At 45.5% G+C, this 23,261-nt stretch overlaps 1 protein-coding gene and 1 pseudogene across 1 annotated transcript; one reads left to right on the top strand and one right to left on the bottom strand.

The window, feature by feature from the left end:
* Window positions 1–1,612: 1,612 nt before the first annotated feature.
* Window positions 1,613–5,864, bottom strand: LOC128296956 (dynein axonemal heavy chain 7-like; annotated as a pseudogene).
* Window positions 5,865–21,390: 15,526 nt separating this feature from the next.
* On the top strand, window positions 21,391–22,951 carry LOC128296947 (uncharacterized protein K02A2.6-like). Its single transcript, XM_053032487.1, has 2 exons — window positions 21,391–22,849; window positions 22,945–22,951. Exons 1-2 carry the CDS (start codon window positions 21,996–21,998, stop codon window positions 22,949–22,951), a joined length of 861 nt encoding a protein of 286 aa, XP_052888447.1. The 5' UTR covers window positions 21,391–21,995.
* The last annotated feature ends 310 nt before the right edge of the window (window positions 22,952–23,261 follow it).

Below are 23,261 nucleotides of genomic sequence, written 5' to 3'. Positions count from 1 at the left end.
GGAAAGGGCAACGATGGCGATACTGTTCGGTTTGTTGGATATTTCTCCAACATGTCCGGCTAATCGCAGCTTTTCTTATACACCTATTTCTTTATACACATATTTCGTTATCTTGTATCGTACCTTTGGAACTAAAAATAGAAATTCGCGTATTCTCGGATAAAAAAATAATATTTTACATCGAATTAGTGAAATGGCAAATATCACACATGTACTTTGTTACACTAGTCAAGTAAATCTGGAATGTATTAATAAAAGATGAAATTAAAGATACTAAAAACAAAGTACTGCATGATGATTTTTTCATTAAATAATGTAATAGTTATTTTTCTGCATGGTTCTATTTTTACAGATGTACCTGTGTATGTAGATGTGTGTAGATGTAGATGTGTATCTGTGCTACAGATTACAGCTACAGTAAAGCTAAACACGGCTTTAGATTCGGCACATTCAGTTGCCAGCAGTTTCAGCAGTAGTGAATGTGGAGGGGAAAGATAATTTCACGGATAGTGCATAATTTCGTAGTGGAAATTAACTTCTTTTAGCTTCTTTTTATACTTTATGAGTTATTGTTTTGTTATTTGTGTAATGCTAAACTTTACAGTGATTTTTATTTTTTTGTTACATCGTTCCTTATTCGAAATGCTGTAGATTTTCTTTCTTGGTGAACTGAATTTACAAGTCCTATAATAAATTGTCTTCTCAACATCTTAAAACACTAATCTAACCGTATTAATAGTCTGAACAACAATTTCGTCAAAAATAAGTGGCAAACATTTTCCGATGAAAAACTGAACAATTTACACTCTCGCTCACCAAGTTTCTTCGAAAGGAAGAGGCAAATTTTGCATAGTGCAAAGTGCAAAGAGGAAAGTTACTACTACATAAATTTTTTGGGGCCCCCGACACGGCGAGGCCCTAGGCGACCGCCTACACCGCCTACCGTTTGATCCGCCGCTGTACTCACTTTAATAGTTCTTTGACTCAAATCAATTTACCTTGCTCTTGCAATGGGGTATGATCCGAAGCCACTTGATGATCCTGACAACCCCATGTAGATGGTGACGCAGCGCAGAAAAGGAGGGGATTGAGTCCTCCAACGTTTGGGAAGATAACTAAACGTAAATTCTAGCTGTCACGAGAGTCTATCACTTTGACTTATAGAATATGGTCCCCGAAATTTGGTCGACTTTGGTCATTAGCGACTTTGGTCATTATCATTCGTACTAGTATGGCAAGTTTGTCCGGGATTCCAACAGAGTTCATTGCGTCGTAACCGTTATCTGCCTAACCATAATAGCATAACTATCAAGGCTATGCTATCGTATGCGGCCTTGAAGTCAATGAAGAGATGGAAAGAATAGAGTTGCTGTTCCGTCATCTTCTCCAAGATCTGCCGCATAGTGAGAGCATAGTGGTTGATTTCCCTGTGTGATAGTTTCCAACTACTATTCCTGGCGTAACGACCTAGTTAAAATGCGATGAATTTTGTTTTCTAGTGCTGCAACCTCAATTTTTTATCAGTCGGTGCCTGGTGCTTTATTATTGTTGAGTCGACGGAACGGTAGCAGTACACGTGTAGCTTATATTATGTTTTGCAACTCAAACCATTTTTAATAAGATATCCATGAAGTATTTGTAAAAATTGAATTATTTTGTAACGTAGACGTAAAATAGTTGCTTTTGTTAAATATGTATATCGTGCTATTTTCGTATCATGTCTTAATTTGCTTGTAAAATGACTTGTAATTCTGAAAAACCCTCATTAAACGAAAATCCCCTACGTCATTGATCGCAGAAAGGGGCAAAAAAGCATTAGGAGCCTATTTTATACTTCATGCTTCTTCCTCCGTGCTGTGCGTTGAAACCGGTTAGTGACTAAGCTGACAAGGCATAGCCGCACCACGCAAAACCCAATGGTCCGGTTTCACATTGGGATCACAATTTAGCAACAACGCTATGACAAAGTTAGTACTGTGGCCCGTCGTGGAAAGCGTACCGCGCCGTTCGGCCGTCTTGTATACCGGACAGCGGTACGTGTGCCGCGGAACAAAATCGTCTTTTTTCATCGGTTTCAGCAGAATCTAAAAGAGCAAATATGAATTTAGCGGCAGGAAAACCTTACCATCTTAAGCAGTACTCACGTATGGCACGGTATCAAACAGGACGCGTGGTATAGACTCCTGCAGATCCCATCCTGCCCTTTTCCCTATCCCATGTGGTGCCTTCCAAAAACAATCCATACACGTACACCCCATCGTCCGGCGGTTCCGTGATGTCCGCTTCCCGCAACACTTCATTATCGAACACTAGCAGATCGATCGGTATGACGTACTTGCGGGCAAAGTTTTGCTGTGCGCCGGTCAAAAATGCCTGGGTGAAGAAAAAGCCCGACACCCAGAATGTTGCTGGTGGGCCTTCGTCGTACCATTTTTGCAGGAATTCTAACCGCGCGTTAAAGTCCGCAATGTACGAGCCGAGCGTTTTCAGGCTCGGGTAGGAACGCTTCGCCCAGACGGATGGGATCTTGCCGACCGGTATCGCGCTGACCACCTCTTCCACGGTTGGTGACAAGGCGGCAAGACCCTGCATGGCTTTGCGAGCCGTCTGGAGTCTTCCCCGGATGCAGATGAGTAGATTGTTGAACGGTACCATCTCCTGCACCAGTACCGTATTCATGCTCTGCAGAAGATAAGGGAGTATCGTGTATATAACATTCCTGTAATCGAGAGAAATCTCAGTGCGAAAGCTGACGAGTTACCTGATGATAGTCGGTCGGATACGCACTGGAGGTGCGGCGTCCCGATCAAACTCTGGCGGAAGAAGCTTCAAAATGTTTGACGATACGCTTATCACAAGCTCGGCAGGAGTTTCCCTGAACACACCGGTTGATGTGTTCTGGCGAGAATAACATACTCAATTAGTAGACTACTTACGTTACGTTAATGTTTTAGAAAATCAAGAATTGGTTACAGTAATTTAATGAAACTTAAAAACAAAATCAAACAGTTTCCAATTTTTTACAAACCTTTAAATCCTCAAGAATCTACCATTGTCAATTGAATGTGGAAATCCAATGGAAATTTAGCCAATTAGTAGAATGAAACATAATCAATTTTTGTTTAAAATTTTTTGAACCAGGTTTGGCAATTTAACCTAATTTTACATTACCTTCATTTGCAGCAAATGCTGATGGTGGGTATTTTGGGAATGTAGCATTAAATTCAGATAATAAAGTTACTTAACATTGAAAAGTAAATTGTTTTAAAGTTCCAGTGTGTGTCAGTCAAGGCAGTTTAAATGTATTTCACCTATATTTACTAATCAGTGAGGTACTGTGGGAATTAACCAGAAGAATACCTGGCATACTTACGGTACGATCCTTCAGTTTGCATCCGATAAGAAAATGGCGTTACTGACTACAGATGTACTACACCTAACAACCGACATACCTGTGTCTTGAGCGTATTGGCCAACAAAGTGTCCGTTCTCTCGTTTTCCAGCACCTGCGCCGTGTAGAACTTTGCTAGAAGCGTATTCAAACACCGACGATCCCAATCATCCGTTACACGGCCACCGTAGTTACACTCTCCGGTTAGGTAGCGTAGTGCCACATACGGTACTTCTTCATACTCGTCCAAAAACATTCGCAACTGCCTCAAGCTGATGTTCAGATCGGTCTCGTTAAACTCGTACGGTATGTTCCAACCGATCGGACCAAACTGGCGCCGCTCCTGCACGACACCGTGGAAGAAGCACAGACTGAACAGGAGCTTTTTGAAGTTGGCCGATTGTTTGCACGCCTCGAACCATTCGACGTTGGATATTGGATCGCTCATGAACGAGCGCGACACGTTCATGCGTAGACCTTTCGGTGGTTCGTTGGTAATCTTGATTCCATTTTGTAGTACCACCACCGGGAAGTGTTCCGTCGGATAGGAGGTTAGCCAGAGCCGAAAGTCGGGATGCGTTGTGTCCGGTTGGAAGCTTTCGCAGATCTTCGTCGTCGGCATCTAGCGTCGGCATCCAGCTCTGGGGGAGGTGACAGTTTTGCAACAGAACCCAATTGCCGAACTTGGTACCTTCGTCATCATTTTGGTTGCGATAGGTCCCTGACCCTGTCCGAGCGATAGTGAGAAGAGCCGATTTGACCCCAGATCCTGGGCGTCAGCAAATTTTATCAGCGTGGCCATCGGATCTGTACCCGGTGTTAGCACGAAGATCAATGGCACACAACAGTTCGATTCGTCGTACGATGCAGCCAAATTGAAGGCCGGAGGTTCCACGTATTTCGGTTCCATTGTTTCTGGAATTGATTGCTTGATTGATTGGAACAGTCAGTCTACAGTAATCAAATCTCCGATATCCTATAGGGTAACTGTTCACCTACCTGCCACATATAACTCGATCGTAGGAACCAACTTATCCGCCCGGAAACATCGAAGTACCAGCAGCTTCTGGAACGCTGTCACTGTGGAATTCCACGGCTCCGGAATGGATGCCTCATGTGGTGTATCGTCGTCAAAGTACCGCTTTCAGTTGTGAACCAATTTTTGTCCGGCAGCCAAACGGCTGGCGGGTAGGGATCAAGATTGTCCAATCCAACACCTCCGGTAAGCAAAAACATCAGCTCGGGCGACCCGAGCTGGCCGGCATCCTGCTGCAGATTCGTAGCCAGCAATAGCGAGAACGGTATCTTGTCCTTTTCAAACAGGCTGCGGCAGATATTCTCGTAAAGGCTGTACGTAAAGTAGGTCCTAAGATCCTCCAAGCGGGCTGGTACCTCATCCACCTTCTCGGTATTGTCGATAGTCGCGGTAAAGAGGTTTACGAACCAGTTCAGGCTGTACTGATACATCGGATCGATGCAGGCCAAGTCGGCAATCGTGAAGAACAGCACCGTCGAGTGGGACGACGGGCCGCATCGATCTGACGTTCGGTCCCCTCGGCAACGATTTGCTTCTCGTTGATCTCGTTGGCCAGCGTTTTCGACGAGCTTAGGACCGATACACCGTTTTCTTCCTCGAGAATGTTACCCTCGGACGAGAGGACCTGCAGGATCTTGTCTTCGATCTCCTGCAGCTGCCGCTTGTTCTCCGCCCCTTGCACGATCAATGCGTTCTTTTCCGTCTCGAGTTCGGGCCGTTCGCGCGCCACTGTTATCGAAAGCAGCTGATCCTGCAGTCCAGTCTGGGTGATCATGAAGTTGAGTAGCGTCACCTTCACCGCTATTTCCGGCAAGTAATGGGGACTACGGAGTTTTGTTGTGATGTAAAATTTAAACGAATCATGGTACTCTATGATTGAGTCACCCAGCTTGATACACATTGTTCCCCCCTGTCGGAAGATTTGTTTTAACAGCATCGGTTCCAGCATTGGTTCGATCTCTTCACCGACATTCTCCAGTAGCACTGGTAGACCAAACTGTATGGCGTTCTCCAGTACGCGTGTATAGTCAGGGTGTGAGAGACGTATTATACAAATACGGTTCGCCTTCTCCATATTGCGTACCCATGTGTTAGCCTGCCCTTGGGGATCGATCATCAGAGGCCAGCGTCGAGCATTGCTAAAAAGAGGAAAAAGAGCACACATTACACTTCACATCTCGAGTCTTACCATCGCATCGATACAAAAACACGATCGCTATTCTCTAATTATTCCCAAAGCCCCTGGTCAATTCTTACTGAATGATGATAGCACTCTCCACCGAAAATGCATCACTTGGCAAACCGAAGATGTTCCACGCCCGAATATCGACCGGGTTTCCCAGTACGTTCACGAGCTGGAAGTCCTGGGAACAGATGGTTCCACGATCCGTACACCGTTCGATCCACTGTTCGATCTGCTGTGCCCGGAACTGCATCGTGAAGGGTCCCAAGTACGCAACGATACCAGATGCAATCAACACGTCACCGGTGAGCGTGTCGTAGATTAGTGCCAGCGTTTTTGCCGCCGTCTGCCAGCGATCCTTCTCACCACCCAGACCGGTAATGATCTCCGTAGCGCGTTCCAGCTTCTTCATACACAGCTCTACATTTGCTTGCAGCTTTGCATGTTGAGCAATCTGTTCGTCCAGCTTACGTTGGAGATCCGCAAGATTTTCCTCGACGATACGTAGCTGTTCCAGCTTTGCATTCAGTATCGTCATAGCGGACTAGGAGAAATAATACACAATAGTTTGTTAATGGATGCTAATGTGGTGTAGTGAGACAACCGGAAAAAGAACTCAAGAACCTTCATTATAACTCGCTTGAGCTTCGGCTAATGCTGCTTTCTTGGGTGCTATCTCCTTTGCTACCTTATCGTACTTTGCAATCGCAATGACCCATTTGCACAATCCTTCCGCAGCCGTCGACGCCGCCTTCACCTTCTCCGGATCAAAGTCAAAGACACGCTCCTCAAGCTTCTGTATTACCTTCAGAGGAATATCATCCTTCTCGAAGTTTAGCACCGCATCGATATTGTTGTAAATGCGTTTGTTTTGATAACGCTTACGCCCTACAACAGCCGTCTGCTGTTGTAGAGCTTCGAGAGCAGAAACGACGGTGGGACAGTGCCCACCATTATTATAGCGGCGGTTGCGATGGCGCCCTGGGAAAAAAGGGATAAATAGAGCCGAAGGACGCGCCCTCGGTCTCTTTTAACCGCGACTGTTTGCCGAAATAAAGCACTAATTTTGTGATTCTTCTGTAACTAAAGATATCGTACGGAATTAAATTTGGACTTTCGCGGCATTCTCAACACTTCACAAAATTAGTATCGTTTCACTCACTCGTTCGCGATATTTTAATCGTATTTAAATCTTCACTGCGAAGTAGTACGCGTAATACGAACAGACGATACCGCGCGAAAGTAGGCACGTAAATCTTGCCATCGGGAGTTGTGTTTTTTTTCGCGAGTGAAAGCATAGTTTTGTTGCAGAATGGAAAGAGCGTCGTTGGACGAAAGCTGCGAAGAGGTTGCGGCGGAGCTGCAAGAGCAGCTAGCAAGCACATCGGCTGTTTCCCCTGGAAGGCGCCTAAGCGCCGTGGGAAAGCCATCGAAGAACGAGGACGCGGCACCAGCGAGGCAACATCGGAGCTTGGAGGCAAGGCGGAAGCGCCTTGAAATAGAGCGGAAGGAGTTTGAGCTTGAAACGGCTCGAAAGGAGTTTGAGTTCGCGAAAGCTCGAAGGGAGCTTGCTTTCCAAATGCAGGAAATCGAGCTCGAGGAAGAAATCTCCGACCGAAGCAGCCAGGTGAGTGCTTACGTGGGGAAAATGGAAGCCTGGGTACGGGATACGGACTGTATCGGAGTGACGCCGTCGGGTCGTCACCATGGCGACGATCATCGAAATGGTGGTCCGGGTCATCTACCCTTGACCCCAAGTGCAACCGCGGGTGCCTGGGCGGCACGTATGGCTCCCATATCGTTTCGATACGACGGCGAGCTGGCGGACGATGCGCAAGGTCGTCAACCCTTGACCCCAGCAACAACCCGTTGCCCCCCAGAGTACGATCGCACTTGGGCAGCGGATCAAGCGGCGGCTCAGGAACGCGAGTATGCGGAGTGGAGATGTGCGGTGGAGGATTCCATCAAGACGGACCGCGAGACCAAGCTTGGACGGCCATACAAGCTTGGGAAAATGGCAGCAGCAACGCCAATTCAAAATGGGCCGAATGTAACGGAGGAAAAGGGCCCTGCAGTTCGCGTATCACTCCTGACACCGAGCCAAGAGGTTGCACGCAAGGCGATCCCAAAAGAGCTCCCGATATTTTCCGGGACGGTCGAACAATGGCCACTTTTCATCGCGACGTACGAACGATCGACAACGCTCTGTGGGTTTAATGACGATGAAAACCTAATTCGGCTTCAGCGGGCACTACGAGGACCAGCGTTAGATTCGGTGGATCACCTGTTATTGCTACCGAACGGTCTAGCGAACGTGATAAATATTTTACGCACGGAATATGGCCGTCCCGACCTTATAGTGGACAGTCTTATCGAGAAAGTGAGGAGGTTACCCCCTGTTAGGGCCGAACGCTTAGAGTCGCTAGCGGTGTTTGGAAAAATGGTGCGGAAGATGTGTGCCACAATAGAGGCTTCCGGGCTACAAGATTATAATTGCAACGTTACGTTGCTACGGGAGCTGGTAGCAAAGCCCCCCGCCGAACGAGGTCTAGAGTGGGCCAGGTACAAAGTTAAGCTGTCGCGGGAAACCATAGGTGAATTTGATAAATGGTTTTCCGAAATCGCTACGGCCGCGGGCGCCGCGGCTAAGACTCTCGAACGAACGATACGACCCGAAACGACACGATCACTACCGGTAAGAAAAGCACCCGCACACGTAAACGTCCACAGTGCAGCGCGAAGAACGTCTTGTGTCCTGTGCCACGATTCCTGCCGTACGCTAGCCGATTGCGCACGTTTTCTCGAATTGACGGTGCGGGAGAGACGCACACACATTCAGAGGCGTAAATTATGCTTTTCGTGCCTAGGAACGCATAGGGGCATATGTTTCGTTAGGACGCGCTGTGGTACTGACGGGTGCCAGGAAATGCACCACCAACTGTTACACAACACAGAACAACCAGGATCGCACAGGAACACACTAATCACTCACTCACTTAACTCACATCTCGGCAACAACACTAACGCTCTTTTCCGATATGTTCCCGTTGTAGTGTATGGTGAGAAGGCGAATATAAACACCTATGCGTTTATAGATGAGGGTTCCTCAGCTACATTCGTGGATCGCGGGCTGATCGAAGAACTGGGTATAGAGGGTACTTTGAACCCCTTGTGCTTGAAGTGGACGGACGACACTGTGCGGAACGAGGCCGATTCGTTAGAGGTTGGGCTGCGGATCTCGGGGAGACATCAAGGAGCGGTGGTGTACGACCTACGACAGGTACACACCTTGCGAGATCTCTCGTTGCCAGCACAGACTCTGTCGATCGAGAGGATGGTGAAGCTGCATTCGTACCTAAAAGGAATCCCAATCTCTTCATACACGAATGTGGTACCGCGCATCCTGATAGGCTTGAATAATATTTACCTGGGTAAACCGCTACGCTGTGTTGAAGGTGGTTTCAATGAACCAATCGCCGCAAAGACAAGGCTCGGGTGGACGGTGTTCGGTTCGTGCAGCGCATCCGGTCCCGTAAGTAGCACCGCATATAAAAATTTTCATTTGTGTACCTGTAACGAGGAAAATAGTCAGAAGCTGGACATGGCGTTAAAAGCATACTTCTCTCTGGATTCCATTGGAGTCACCGCTTCCCGCAAACTGATACCGAAGGAAGAAGAACGCGCGGTTGAGATGCTGAATACCGGAACTAAATTGATAGGTGACCGGTATCAAACGTCCCTGTTGTGGAAGTATGACGACGTGCGCCTACCATGCAATCGCGAAATGGCTCTCAAACGTTATGCGTGTCTGAAAAGAAAATGTGAAAAAGAACCGAAATTAGCGAAGGCGGTAAACGATAAGATGCGTGAATACGTTGACAAGGGATACATTCGGCGTATGTCGGCGGAGGAAATCGCGGAGCGAACGGAGAGGGATTGGTATCTCCCGATCTTTCCGGTTCTCAATCCGAACAAGCCCGGCAAGCTACGTATGGTATTCGATGCAGCTGCGCAGGTACACGGAGTTAACCTTAACACGTTTTTGCTCGCAGGTCCAGACCAACTGGTGGGGTTGGTTCAAGTGCTATACAAGTTCCGGGAGTATCGAGTCGCTGTAACGGGAGACATCCGCGAAATGTTCTTCCAGGTGCGCATGAATCCCGCCGACCAACGGAGTCAGATGGTTCTGTGGGACGATGGTAGAAGGTCAAGCGGAGAGCCCAGCGTCTATGCCGTCTCCGTAATGACGTTCGGGGCGGCTTGCTCACCCGCTAGTGCTCATTTCGTAAAAAACCTCAACGCGGAGAGGTTCGTGGATCGTTTCCCACGAGCAGTGCAGTGTATAAAATACGAGCATTACGTGGACGACATGCTGGCCAGCGTCGAGACCGTTGACGAGGCAGTCACTTTGGCGGAGAACGTAAGGTTCGTGCATTCGAAGGGCGGTTTCGAGATAAGAAATTGGTTGTCGAACGAGAAGGCCGTCTCACATAGGTTACGGAGCGGAGCTAACAACGATACGTCGATGGACATGTGTTCAAATCAAGGCACCGAAAAGGTACTTGGTATGTGGTGGAATACAGCTGACGACACCTTCACCTTTCGAATAAATCCGCGTATCGATGTGAAGCTACTAAAAGGCGGCAGATTACCCGCAAGGCGTGAAGTATTGAGCACACTAATGATGATTTACGATCCTTTAGGACTTATTGGCCATTTCCTAATGTTCCTCAAAGTTCTCTTACAGGATCTATGGAGATCCGGTATTCACTGGGACAAACCAATTGAAGGTGAAGCTGCAAGGAAGTGGTTGAGATGGATCGGGCTACTACCAGAACTGGAGAAGGTAACCATCAGGAGGTGTTACCGAATCACAACTGCACGTTTTCACCGACGCTAGCGAAAGTGGAATGGCTGCTGTGGCTTACCTGCGTTTCGAGGAAGACGGGATAGTAGAGTGTGCTTTAATTGGGTCCAAAACACGAGTCGCACCGCTGAAACTTTTTTCCATACCAAGGTTGGAGCTTCAAGCGGCGGTGATAGGAGCACGATTCGCGGAGCACATCATCAAGACGCATCGGTTGAAGGTTACCAGGAGGGTGTTCTGGACGGACTCGCGGAACGTTGTGAGCTGGATACGATCGGATCATAGGCGATACAGCACGTTTGTCGCCTTTCGGGTGAGTGAGCTGGTCGAGACGACAGAGATTAACGAGTGGCGGTGGCTTTCCACTAAGGTCAACGTAGCGGATGACGGGACGAAGTGGCAGGGAGTTCCGGACTTAACCTCATCCAGCAGATGGTTCCGAGGGCCAGGGTTCCTGTGGGAATCTGAAGAAAAGTGGCCAATCAATAGAAATGATCCGGGTGAGACAGCAGAAGAGATACGCAAGAGCGTGTTACACCACCGTGTTACACCGTGGTTGATGCTGTAGTCGACTTCACTCGTTTCTCACGCTGGAAGAAACTATTGAGAGCGGTCGGTTATGTTCTTCGGTATATCGGGAACACTCGGCAACGGATTAGGCAAGTGAAAAAGGTAACAGGGCCACTGACACAGGATGAACTGCTAGCTGCGGAACGGACACTCTACACGTTGGTGCAGTCGGAAGGGTTTGCTGCCGATATCAAATGCCTGCGCAGCGATGCGCGGAAGAAACATCCTTGGAAACAGGCGATTAACCGGAACAGTGTGCTGTACAAGCTTTTGCCTGAAATTGATGAAAACTGTGTACTACGTATGAGGGGACGACTGACAAATTGTGCGTTGTTAGGGGCTTCGTTTGCAAAGCCAGTTATCTTACCAAGAAGACACCCCGTCACAGATCTGATCATCAGAGACTTCCACGAGCGCTTTTGTCATCAGAGCCACAGAACAGTGGTGGCTCAACTCCGGATACGGTACTATATACCGAAACTGCTAGTGGAGTTTAACCGGGTACGACGAGACTGTCAGCAGTGTAAAATACGGAACGCCGTGCCAAATCCACCCCTGATGGGGGACATTCATCGGCAGAGGGTAGCAGTGTATCAACGGGCCTTCACGTATACCGGTCTAGATTATTTTGGACCGATACTCGTGGTCGTGGGACGTCACTCGGAGAAGCGCTGGGGAGCGCTGTTCACCTGTCTTACTACAAGGGCGGTTCACCTCGAAGTAGCTCATGCACTAACAACTGCTTCCTGTATTTTAGCTATCCGCCGGTTCATCGCAAGAAGAGGCTCGCCGAGGGAGACAATAAGCGATCGGGGTACCAACTTCGTCGGGGCGGCGAGAGAGCTCAAAGACGCCTTGAAGGAAGTAGATGAAAGCACGCTTAAGTCGAGGTTCAATAGTCCTGAGTTGAAGTGGAGCTTCAACCCGCCGGCAGCACCTCATCATTTCGGTGGTAGTTGGGAGCGTCTAGTCCAGTCGGTAAAGAACATACTGTGTAACTTCAATTTACCACGATTGCCCACGGATGAACTGTTACTGTCCACGCTAACAGAAGTAGAGATGATGGTCAATTCCAGACCACTTACATACTTACCGATCGACGATGAGCTGGACTGTCCGATAACGCCGAACCACTTATTGCTCGGTAGTGCCGATGGGAGTAAAGCAGCCGCGTTTTTCGATGATTCGCCGACTTCAATACGGTCGTTATGGGGTGCCCTGCAAACCAACGCGGATATATTCTGGAAGCGGTGGATTGCAGACTATCTACCAACACTCACCCGCAGGACGAAATAGTTCCACCCGGTGCCGCCGATCCAGGTGGGAGACGTAGTGGTAATCGCGGACGGGAATTTACCGAGGAATACCTGGCCAATGGGACGCGTTCTAGAAGTGACCCGTGCTAAAGACGGTCAGGTTAGAAGGGCAACGGTGCAAACGACATGCGGGATACTAGAAAGACCGGCAGCTAAGATAGCGGTCCTGGATGTCGGGAAACGCGAAACGAACAAATGAGGCGCGCGCGAGATAGGAAAACCGCGTGGTTTCGTGACAGATTAGGATGCATAAGATAAACAAACAAACGTTAGAAGAGTATAACGCCCAGGGGCGCTACACTGGTGGGGAGATTGTTGTAAATGCGTTTGTTTTGATAACGCTTACGCCCTACAACAGCCGTCTGCTGTTGTAGAGCTTCGAGAGCAGAAACGACGGTGGGACAGTGCCCACCATTATTATAGCGGCGGTTGCGATGGCGCCCTGGGAAAAAAGGGATAAATAGAGCCGAAGGACGCGCCCTCGGTCTCTTTTAACCGCGACTGTTTGCCGAAATAAAGCTCTAATTTTGTGATTCTTCTGTAACTAAAGATATCGTACGGAATTAAATTTGGACTTTCGCGGCATTCTCAACAGATATCGTAACCTTCCACCGTCCGATATAGTGACCCGAGCAGTGTCCACAACAGATTGACGTCTTTTTATTTCGTTGATTGGCTGCAAAGAAGCGTGAAGGAATTTGTTTACGACGACTGAAACTTGTTAGGAAAGCAAATCCTGCACTATTTGACAGTTCTACAAAGGACTACTGTAACTATTTCGCATGTATATACAGGCAGTCCCCGTGGTATGCGGTTCCTCTTATACGCGGATTCGGAGATACGCGGTTTTTGAAAATTTGACATCTGAGCTAGTTTATAGCACAAAATCTAAGCAAAATGCTCAAAATTGGTCAAAAATACCTTTTTTTTCTCACATAAAACATTTCTTTCTAACTTATATTAATGTAATTGTAGTGACTTGAGGAGGAAATACACTTTTCGGATCACACTAAAACGCAACACAATCGGAATACGTCTATTCCAGCTGACAGTTCTAACTCAACTGAATCATTTATTATGTCTTCATGTCTTTTCTCCTATTCCGCTGATTCCCTATACCTCATAACCCCTACAATCTACCTCTCCTCTACTCTTCAGTACTGAATAATTCGTTACTAATGTTATGTAAAAAATACTATAAAAATATAAGAGAAGAAAAAAAATCAAAAAAATCAAAAACAATACAGGAATCTAATATAACTCCATATCGTCTAACCAGACTGGTTTACGAGACTGGCGTTGAGGCCTTTCCATCCCTATACTATTGCTTGAACATGGAACAGGCGATAAATCTATTACCTCTTCGTTATCTTGGGTATTTTTATCTGTTCTTAAGTCATGCCATTGTGCATTGCTAGGTATTAATTTCACATCTCGCACATTTCTCGAGAATTGAGTCCCATTTTCACCACGAATCACTACTTTTGCACCCTCTCTCGCCAATACTGTGAATGATTCTTTAGAGAATGAACGATCTGTCTTCGTCTTCTGTGGTATATAGACTACAACCTTGTCGCCTACCTTAATGGAACTTTCTTTAGCGCCTCGACGTTCATCCGCATATTTCTTACTAACCAGCTTAGCATGAGAATCGTCTTCTCGCACAACTACTCTATCAAGGTCTTTTCTAGCATCCCATAAACTAGGAAAAGTGCCCCTGTAGCGCCATCCGACAACAAGCTCAAAAGGAGTAATGCCTAACCTTGAGTGATGTTTGCGGGTGTTATGCAAATGTACATATTCCTCGAGAGCTACACGCCAGTTTCGTTTGTCGATTTTAGCTGCTGTTATGGCTTTGATGATTCCTTGATTTTGCCGTTCAACAGCACCGTTAGATTAAGCACTTAAAGGAATGGATTTACGCACCTTTACTCCGTTATTCTCCCAAAATTCTACAAACTCCTTACTTTTGAAGGGGGGGCCATTATCACTTTGAATAGCAAGTGGTAAACCCCATGTCTTGAAAATCTTACACAGTGCTGCATTAGTTGAACTTGCATCGATAAGTTTCACTTCAACAACGTATAAAAAACGAGAATAGGTATCTACGCAAACCAATAAATGTTCTGAACCCTGATAACCCTGTACTGAAAGAAAATCAATTTTCAATATCTCCCATGGGCCTTCCGGAAGGTTACGGCTTATTAGAGGAACCGGTGGATTTCTTTGAGAAATGGCTAGACAGGTCATACAGTTAGTAACGTAATTCTGGGCCTCTTTGGACATATTAGGCCACCAGAAATGGTCCCGTAAAATTCTTTTGGTGGCCACGCTGCCAACATGACCTTCGTGTGCTATTGAAAGAGCCCTTTCTCTTAACGATTTGGGTAGAACAACTAGATCGTCTTTGAACACTAGGGCATCAAGAGTCCTCAGCTGCTTTGCTAAACATTCATAACGACCCAGATGTCGAGGCCATTTTCCTGATTCTACACCAAGCCGTACCTCTGCTAACTCTTCGTCCTTTTCTGATGCTAGCTGGATATCTGCCCATGACATACTCATATTTAACGTGTCGAGCGCATATAACATATGCCTTTCGTTATTGTCTTCGAACGGCTCATCTACTTAAGATTCATTTATCAGACGAGACAAAACATCTGCAATGTTCTGATCTCCGGGAACACACTTAATTTGGAAGTTAAACGGTAAAAGACGAAGGGCCCATGTTTCCGCGCGAGTAATTGATCTTTTCCCGGACCTGTATTGGCTGCCAAAGATAAATTTGTTGGCTTCAGAATCAGTCCAAATACAGAAGCTGATATTTGTAAGGTAGTAACTAAATCTTTCGACTGCCCATACTATGGCCAACGCCTCCTTCTGAGTGTGAGGGTAACGTTTTTCTACTTTAGTTAACGACTTTGAGATACAAGCTATTATTCGAGGTTTTTCAACTTCATCGAACTGAACCAGCACCGCTCCTAAACCAAATGGTGAGGCATCCACAAATAACTCGGTCCTGTCTTTGTGGTCAAAGTATCCTAGTTTAACGATTGAGTTTAAGGCTATTCTTTTTATCTCCTCGAACTCAAAATCTTCATCCTCCGTCCAGTAAAACATATCCGAATTCGCTACTGCTCTTAACTTTTCCGTCTTTTCAGCTCTACTGGGAGTAAATCTTTCGATAAAATTTATAAGACCCAAAAAGCTTTTCACCTCTTGAATAGTTTCTGGTGTACGGAATCCTGTTATAGCTTTCTTTTTATCTTCATTGACTCTCCAGCCGTCGTGAGAGAGGAGGAAACCTAAAAATTTAACGGATTGTTTACCAAAAACACATTTAGCCGTGTTTAACAAGACATTATGCTGTCTTAAACGAGACAAAACTTCATCAAGATTACGGTCATGTTCTTCTTTAGTTTTCCCAAATATGAGAATATCATCAAGGTAATTCACCGTGCCAGAGCAATTTGCTAACACAACTGTCTGCAGAATTTCCTGGAATATGTCCGGGGCATTGCACAGACCAAAAGGTAAGCGTATGAATAGAAATGTATCCCTTCCCGAGAAAAAGTTAGTTAAGTGTCGACACGACTCGTCTAGAACGATATGATAGAAAGCGTTGGTCAGGTCGATGGTTGAAAACCAGTGAGCCCCTCGGAGTTTAGCAAGAATTTCCTCCAAAGTAGGCATCCTGAAGGAGTTCTTATGACGCATTTGTTTGGGCCTCTCAAATCTACGACTAATCTTATGTCTTGCTTTCCCTTTGGCACTACCAATAGAGAAGAGCAGAATGATCTATCCATTTCACTGGTAACCTTCTCTATTATATCGGATAATAATAAGTCCTGCAATCTATTCTCAACATCTGCCTTGAATGCCGGAGGAATATTTGTAAACACTTTTCTTGATGGTGGCAAACTCTTATCGTGGCAAAGTAATACTGGTGGCACATTAAACTTTTGCAAATGGGTTTGTGCATCTACAACACACATTTCTCGTTGAGTTGCATCAAGCTTCGTTCCTTCCGCCTCTAGGATTGGTACATGCAGGTCCGTTTGTAGCACGCTATACCTAGTTGCTGTACTACGCCCTAACAGTGCTTTCGCTCCTGGAACCACATAAAATTTTTCAAGTAACCGAGGCCTGTCTGGTGTGATCACAAACTCGGCTAAGAATGAAGCCAAAACTCGTATTGGCTGAGTGGTTGCGTATGCCTTCAACGGTTTGTCCGTTCCTTCCTTCATAGCGTAAATTGGATGAGATTTGGGATCACTCATAAGCCGATTGAAAACGTCGTCTCCGATAGTGTTCTCCTCCGCTCCCGAGTCTATCAAAAATTTAACAGCAACTCCAGCCACAGAACCTATAATTGAACCCGCACTCTCCATATGACGCAGGTCCAACGAACACATCACGTATTCTTCTTCGTTCCTTGCATCTGGTGTATTGTCAAACGATACTGTGGCATGATCGATCATATCGAATGTATGTGCTTCCGGTTCTGCATCAACCTTGGGAACACCCATCCCCTGACCACTGATAGTTTTGCTCGTTTTACTTTCTGGTAAATATGATGTTATATTCTAAAATTAAACAATAAAAGTATCAATACAGAAGCTCTTTTCTTTTATTAAGAAGTAAACTCATATGGACAATCCATTCTAAATGATGAACAAGCGAAAATGTCTCTTCAAGGAAGATTAGCACCTTCAAATCCAGCACTTACAATTTGCTCGTTCAATTCAGCCGACAGTGCTGCAATTTTCCGTGTTTTGGGCAACGGAGTCGTCTCTTTTTCTTCAGTGCTTTCCCGCTTCATACCCTGAGATGTACATGCCCTTTGAATGTGGCCTTTTGTTTGACAGCGATGACAGAATTTGTCGATAGCGAAGCAGTTGTCTGGACGATGACCCGCACTAGTGCAACGCCAACAAGGCTTATTCGTAGAAAAATTAGGCACATTTGTACGAGGAAATCCTCCTCGATTCCGCGGAAAATAACTCCGTCCTCGAAAGCTCGGTGTTGATCTGCGTAGCAATCGAGGGTCTGTATAGGACACTGCCATTACACTCGCCATATCTTTCTCAGGATGATTTTTGTTAAAAATCTCCTCAGCCTGCTTATCAATCTCTGTACTTCGTACCCAGTCTACAAGCTCCTGCAGTGAGCTTCCCTTACGAGTAGCTTTTCTGGCAACGTCTCGCACTTTCCGGTTATTGGCGTTGTGTTGGATCACATCAGCAACCATTTCCACGAGGTGATCTTTCACGTAACCGCAAAGTTTAGCTACTGACGCCACACGTCGCACGTACTTGAGATCTGGTTCATCCGTACCCTGCGGCATGGATCGAAGTTTCTGTCGTTGGAACAAAACATAATCTCGCGAACCAAAATACTCTTGAATGGTAAAGAAGAAAACACTGAAGGTGCCGCGCTGCACATCGCTGATTTTCCAAACTCTGATGAGCTAGGTGCATCGCCCTTTTTGAGATCATCTTCAACCAACCATCCTGAACTCTCTTTCTTTAAGTCCTTTTCACAAAACCACGCTTCATTATGCTTCAACTTTATGTTCCGCGACGAACTATATTTTCTGATCTCCTTGCCGAACGATCGTTGTATTTCGATCGTTCGTTTTCCGATTTGCGGAAATGGATGAAACTAGTCTATGTAAAGCAATACCACTACAACACCACTACTACGAAATGATCGCCTGACCAACACTAGAAAAAATTGATCCCAGTGTATGTGATGAGTGTGTCAACACTCATCTACTGGCATCGATTCCATAAAGGAATGTGTGTGAATCCGTTTGTTCGTCTATACGAATCTATCTTATTTATAAGTGTGCGTGTACTTGGTTGTATCGATCTCCGTAAGGATGTACTCTACTAGTTCTTTATAATTGCATCGATCCCCGTAGGAATGTGTTTATTTAGTAGTTTACACTTACATCGATCCCCGTAGGAATGTGCTTTACTGGTATATTACACTCGCATCGATCCCATGAAGGAATGTGCATTTCGATTACTTTCATCGACATCGATTCCTGTAAAGGAATGTGTGTGAATCCGTAAATTCGTGTATAAGCGACTTGCTTAAATGTGTGTACTCTTGTTTGCATCGAATCCCGTAGGAATGTGCTTATTTCGTTGTTTATACTTGCATCGATCCCCGTAGGAATGTGCTTTACTGGTATATTACACTCGCATCGATCCCCGTAGGAATGTGCTTAAACTAATCCTTTTTACTTGCATCGATCCCATGAAGGAATGTGCATTACGATTACTTTCATCGACATCGATTCCTGTAAAGGAATGTGTGTGAATCCGTAAATTCGTGTATGAGCGACTTGCTTAAACGTGTGTACTCTTGTTTGCATCGAACCCCGTAGGAATGTGCCTTCTAGTTCTTTCTACTTGCATCGATCCCCTGAAGGAATGTGCGTTACCGTCACTTTTACCGGCATCGTCTCCATGACGCACGAAAATCAGTAAATCAACTTACTCATATTGTTAATGCATATATCTTCCACAATACTGACTCGTATCCCTCCTAACTGCGCCATTGTAGTGACTTGAGGAGGAAATACACTTTTCGGATCACACTAAAACGCAACACAATCGGAATACATCTATTCCAGCTGACAGTTCTAACTCAACTGAATCATTTATTTTGTCTTCATGTCTTTTCTCCTATTCCGCTGATGTATATATTCGTTTCTCTCTCCCTCTTCTCTTCTCCCTATACCTCATAACCCCTACAGTGATATGACATTGTTGTTCATTTCGGAAAACGAGGGGTCGACTTCAATCGCGCTGAAAGACGTTCTTTATATTCCTGAAGCGCGTGTCAATCTATTGCCCGTAAGAAAGATCGAGAAGGCTGGATTACGAGTTTTGTTTGCAAATGGTGCTGTAACAATAGAAAATGGTTCGGAAATTATTTCAAAAGGTATACTTCTTAGTAAATTGTATGAACTGAAGTATGATCGTGAGATTTGTGATAATGCGGGTTTTTACTCGTGTGGACGAGTGCCCAACGAATTAATGTTGTGGCATCGACGTTACAGGCATCTAAGTGCGAAAAACTTGAAGGTTTTGATTAGCAAAAATATAGTTGATGGGATGAACATCAGTGTTAAGAACCCAGATTGTGAAACTTGTGGCGACGCGGTGTCACCTCGTTATCATCATATCTTGTACTCTGCGTTCGTAAACGCGTTCTAACGCAGCGGTTGTACAGACCTTGGGAAGAGTTGACAGGTAGACGCGGAAAAGAGTTGACAGGGAAACACGGTAGCGATATAGAAACGGGGTAGAGAAACACGTGTTGCGATATAAAAAATCAAGAAAAAGTGCGTTAAGCAAATTACCTGAGATCCAAATATAAAAAAAGCTTCGTGACCGTAACTCAGGAAGCTAAAAACTATTTGAAAATCGTGTCACGCAGGCAAACAAATGAGAAAACCGTTCTCTACAAGTGAAGCCAGAAAATCAAATCGTGTTATTGAGTTAATACACTCAGACGTATGTGGACCGTTTCCGCAAGTTGGATTATACGGTGAATGATATTACGTTACTTTTATAGACGATTATAGTCGTTTCACAATGGTTTTTCCGTTAAACTCAAAAGATGAAGTGTTGTGGACAGAACGTCGCGCAACATGCCATTTTGCGTTTGTCACTACAGGAGACAAACCATCAGACGTTAGGCTGACAGCGGTCCACGTGCAACGTCAGGGCGCGGCCATCGCGGATCGTGTGTGTGCAGGACGAGCACACACCAGGGACACTCGAGATTTGGCAAGCGGTCAAGCAGGTTGCGTGTGCGTTAGGTTAGACGTTAAATGTTAGTTCCTTTTATGTAATAAATACGTGTTAACTATTGTAGCCGTTTTAGTAACTTCACATTTTTAAAATTGTGTTCCAACCACAAGAACACAAAAGTGGCGACGAGGATTGTTTTATGTTTCTCATCATTGAGTCGAACCGTGCCAAAGAAAAAATCGCCTCATCATTGAGTGCAGGAACAATTGTTACAAGTGAAAAAAAAATCGTTAAGCTCCTCATCATTGGGTTGAGCCAAAAGTTCGTGTGTAGTTTTATTTGTTCAGTGTTGTGAAGTCGTCATATAAGGAACAATGAATATAAGTCCTGAGGAAGAGAGACGCGCTAGTGGAGTCTTTAGTGTGAATCCATCGACCGCAGCGCACCAGTTACAAAATGGTTCCGGGGATCCGCCATTGCAACAACCTCCATTACTAACGCCGCAATTCCCGCCGACAGAAAATTCATCGATGGTGCAAATATTACAACTGATGCAGCAGCAAATGACACAGCAGCAGAATATTTTGGCGCAATTGATGCAGCAGCAAGGGTCAGGCCAAAATCCTTTTTCATCACCAGAACAAATTCTGGATTCGCTCTGTAGTCATGTGAAGGAATTTAAGTACGATGCTGAAGCTGGAAGCACATTCGCCGCATGGTATAGGCGTTACGAAGATCTCTTCGAGAGAGATGCAGCCCGATTAAGTGACGAAGCAAGAGTCCGTTTTCTTATGCGCAAACTAGGAACACTGGAGCACGACCGGTATGCCAATTTTATCTTACCAAAACACGCACGAGATTTTACATTTTCAGAAACGGTCGTGAAGCTTACAGATTTGTTCAGCACAAAAGAATCCCTGTTACATAAAAGATATAAATGCTTGAACACGCGCAAAGAGGGATCAGAGGACTACTTAGCGTATGCTTGCCGCGTAAATCGAGGTGTGGTCAACTTTGAGCTGGGAAAATTGTCAGAGGAGCAGCTCAAATGCCTCGTGTTCGTCTGCGGAATTAAGGACGAAAAAGATGTGGAAATTCGGCAAAGATTGCTTGCCAAAATCGAGGATCGTCCAGAAATGACAATGGAGCAAATAACAAAGGAATGCCAGCGCATCATCAATCTGAAACACGACAGCGCAATGATTGAGCGTCAGACGACTGAGCAAGTAAACGCAGTGCGGCATAGTGAATCATCTAGAAAACCTAGTAATCCCTGTTGGCTGTGCGGATCATTACATTGGTCTCGCGAATGTACGTATCGTTCCCATAAGTGCACAAAATGTGGAAACGTAGGCAACAAGGAAGGGTTTTGCAAAACGAAGACTGGTTTTATGCGCACCAACAATTATAAAACGCATTATCGTCAAAAAACAAACCAACACCAGAACAGTTACAGTAAATGTGCAAAACGTCCGCCAGAGAAGAAAGTACGTGCCACTCAACATCAACGGTGTGAGTCTACAACTGCAGTTAGATACCGCCTCAGACATAACAGTCATCGGTAAAAGCGTATGGAAGCATATCGGAGCACCAACTCTATCAGCGCCATCAGTGGACGCTAAAACTGCTTCAGGAGGAATATTACCCATCATTGGCGAATTTCGTGCAAACATCATCATCGGAGAAAAGCAACGAACAGAAACTATCTATGTTTCTGAGGCAAACTTGAGGCTGCTAGGTACGGATCTGGTCGAGGCATTCTCATTGTGGTCAGTGCCTATTGACCAGATATGCAACGCCGTCTACACATCATCCTTCAAGGAGCTACAACAACGTTTTCCTAAGCTATTTGGAGCTGGAATGGGCCTTTGTATAAAGGGAAGCGTTACTCTGCAACTTAAGGAACATCGTCGTCCGGTTTTCTGTCCAAAGCGTCCGGTTGCGTACGCAATGCTGGATGCGGTTGATAAGGAGCTTGACAGATTGCAGAGGCTGGGAGTTATAACACCGGTTGACTATTCCGACTGGGCCGCAACTATAGTCGTTGTACGAAAGGCAAACGGTCAAATAAGAATCTGTGGAGATTATTCGACCGGACTTAATGGAGCCTTGCATCCCCAGGAGTATCCGCTTCCATTACCAGCAGACATATTCGCCAAGCTAGGTAATTGTACTCACTTTACACAAATTGACTTATCGGATGCTTTTCTTCAGGTTGAAATCGATGAGCAGAGTCGAAGGCTCCTGACGATTAACACACACAAAGGGCTGTATTCCTACAACAGACTGCCACCGGGCATCAAGATAGCCCCAGCTGCATTCCAACAGCTCATGGATAAAATGCTTGTTGGCATACGTGGAGTCTCGAGCTATATGGACGACATCATTGTCGGAGGTAGGAATCAGAAAGAACATGACGAAGTTCTTGATCAAACGCTAAATCGCATACAGGATTACGGTTTTACAATACGCGTAGAGAAATGCTTTTTCAATAAGAAGCAAATCAAGTACCTAGGGCATATTATAGATAGTAACGGCATTAGACCTGATCCAGCAAAAATTGAGGCTATAGTCAATCTGCCTCCACCATCCGATGTCAGTGAGGTTAGGTCATTCCTAGGAGCCGTTTATGGTTATGGCCGTTTCATACCAAATATGCGCAACTTACGATACCCACTGGATGCTTTACTAAAAGAAGGGAAAGAGTTTGCTTGGTCAGCACAATGCAAAAAGGTTTTTGAAAAATTTAAATCAATATTGTCTTTAAACCTCTTATTTTTGCAAACCTACCGATTTACTCCAAACCCAGCCATTGATAGAAATAAGTCACCAGCCGAGGTCATGTTAGGTCGTCAAATGCGTACATGTTTTGATTTGTTGCGACCAAGTGCAGTTACAGAAAGGCCAAATGTATCAGGGAATGTGAGAGGGTTGCAATGCGGAGACCTTGTTTATGTTAAGACGTTCAGAAGAAATAATTGGAAATGGGAATCAGCAATTGTAACCAGGAGATGTGGCAGGTTAGGACCAGTGATCAGCGCATACTTCGTAGGCACATAAACCAGATGCGCGGACGCACCGCAAGAGATGGATTCACTGATAAGGAATCAAACGTGGACGCTGGTC

This window comes from Anopheles moucheti, chromosome 2, assembly GCF_943734755.1.
Source record: "Anopheles moucheti chromosome 2, idAnoMoucSN_F20_07, whole genome shotgun sequence".
Classification (NCBI taxonomy): domain Eukaryota; kingdom Metazoa; phylum Arthropoda; class Insecta; order Diptera; family Culicidae; genus Anopheles; species Anopheles moucheti.
This window is presented reverse-complemented; position numbering and strand designations above follow the sequence as displayed.

Excerpts from the sequence above, each read along its gene's own strand:
- LOC128296947 (XM_053032487.1), top strand. The coding sequence starts at position 21,996 with ATGGGCCTTTGTATAAAGGGAAGCGTTACTCTGCAACTTAAGGAACAT.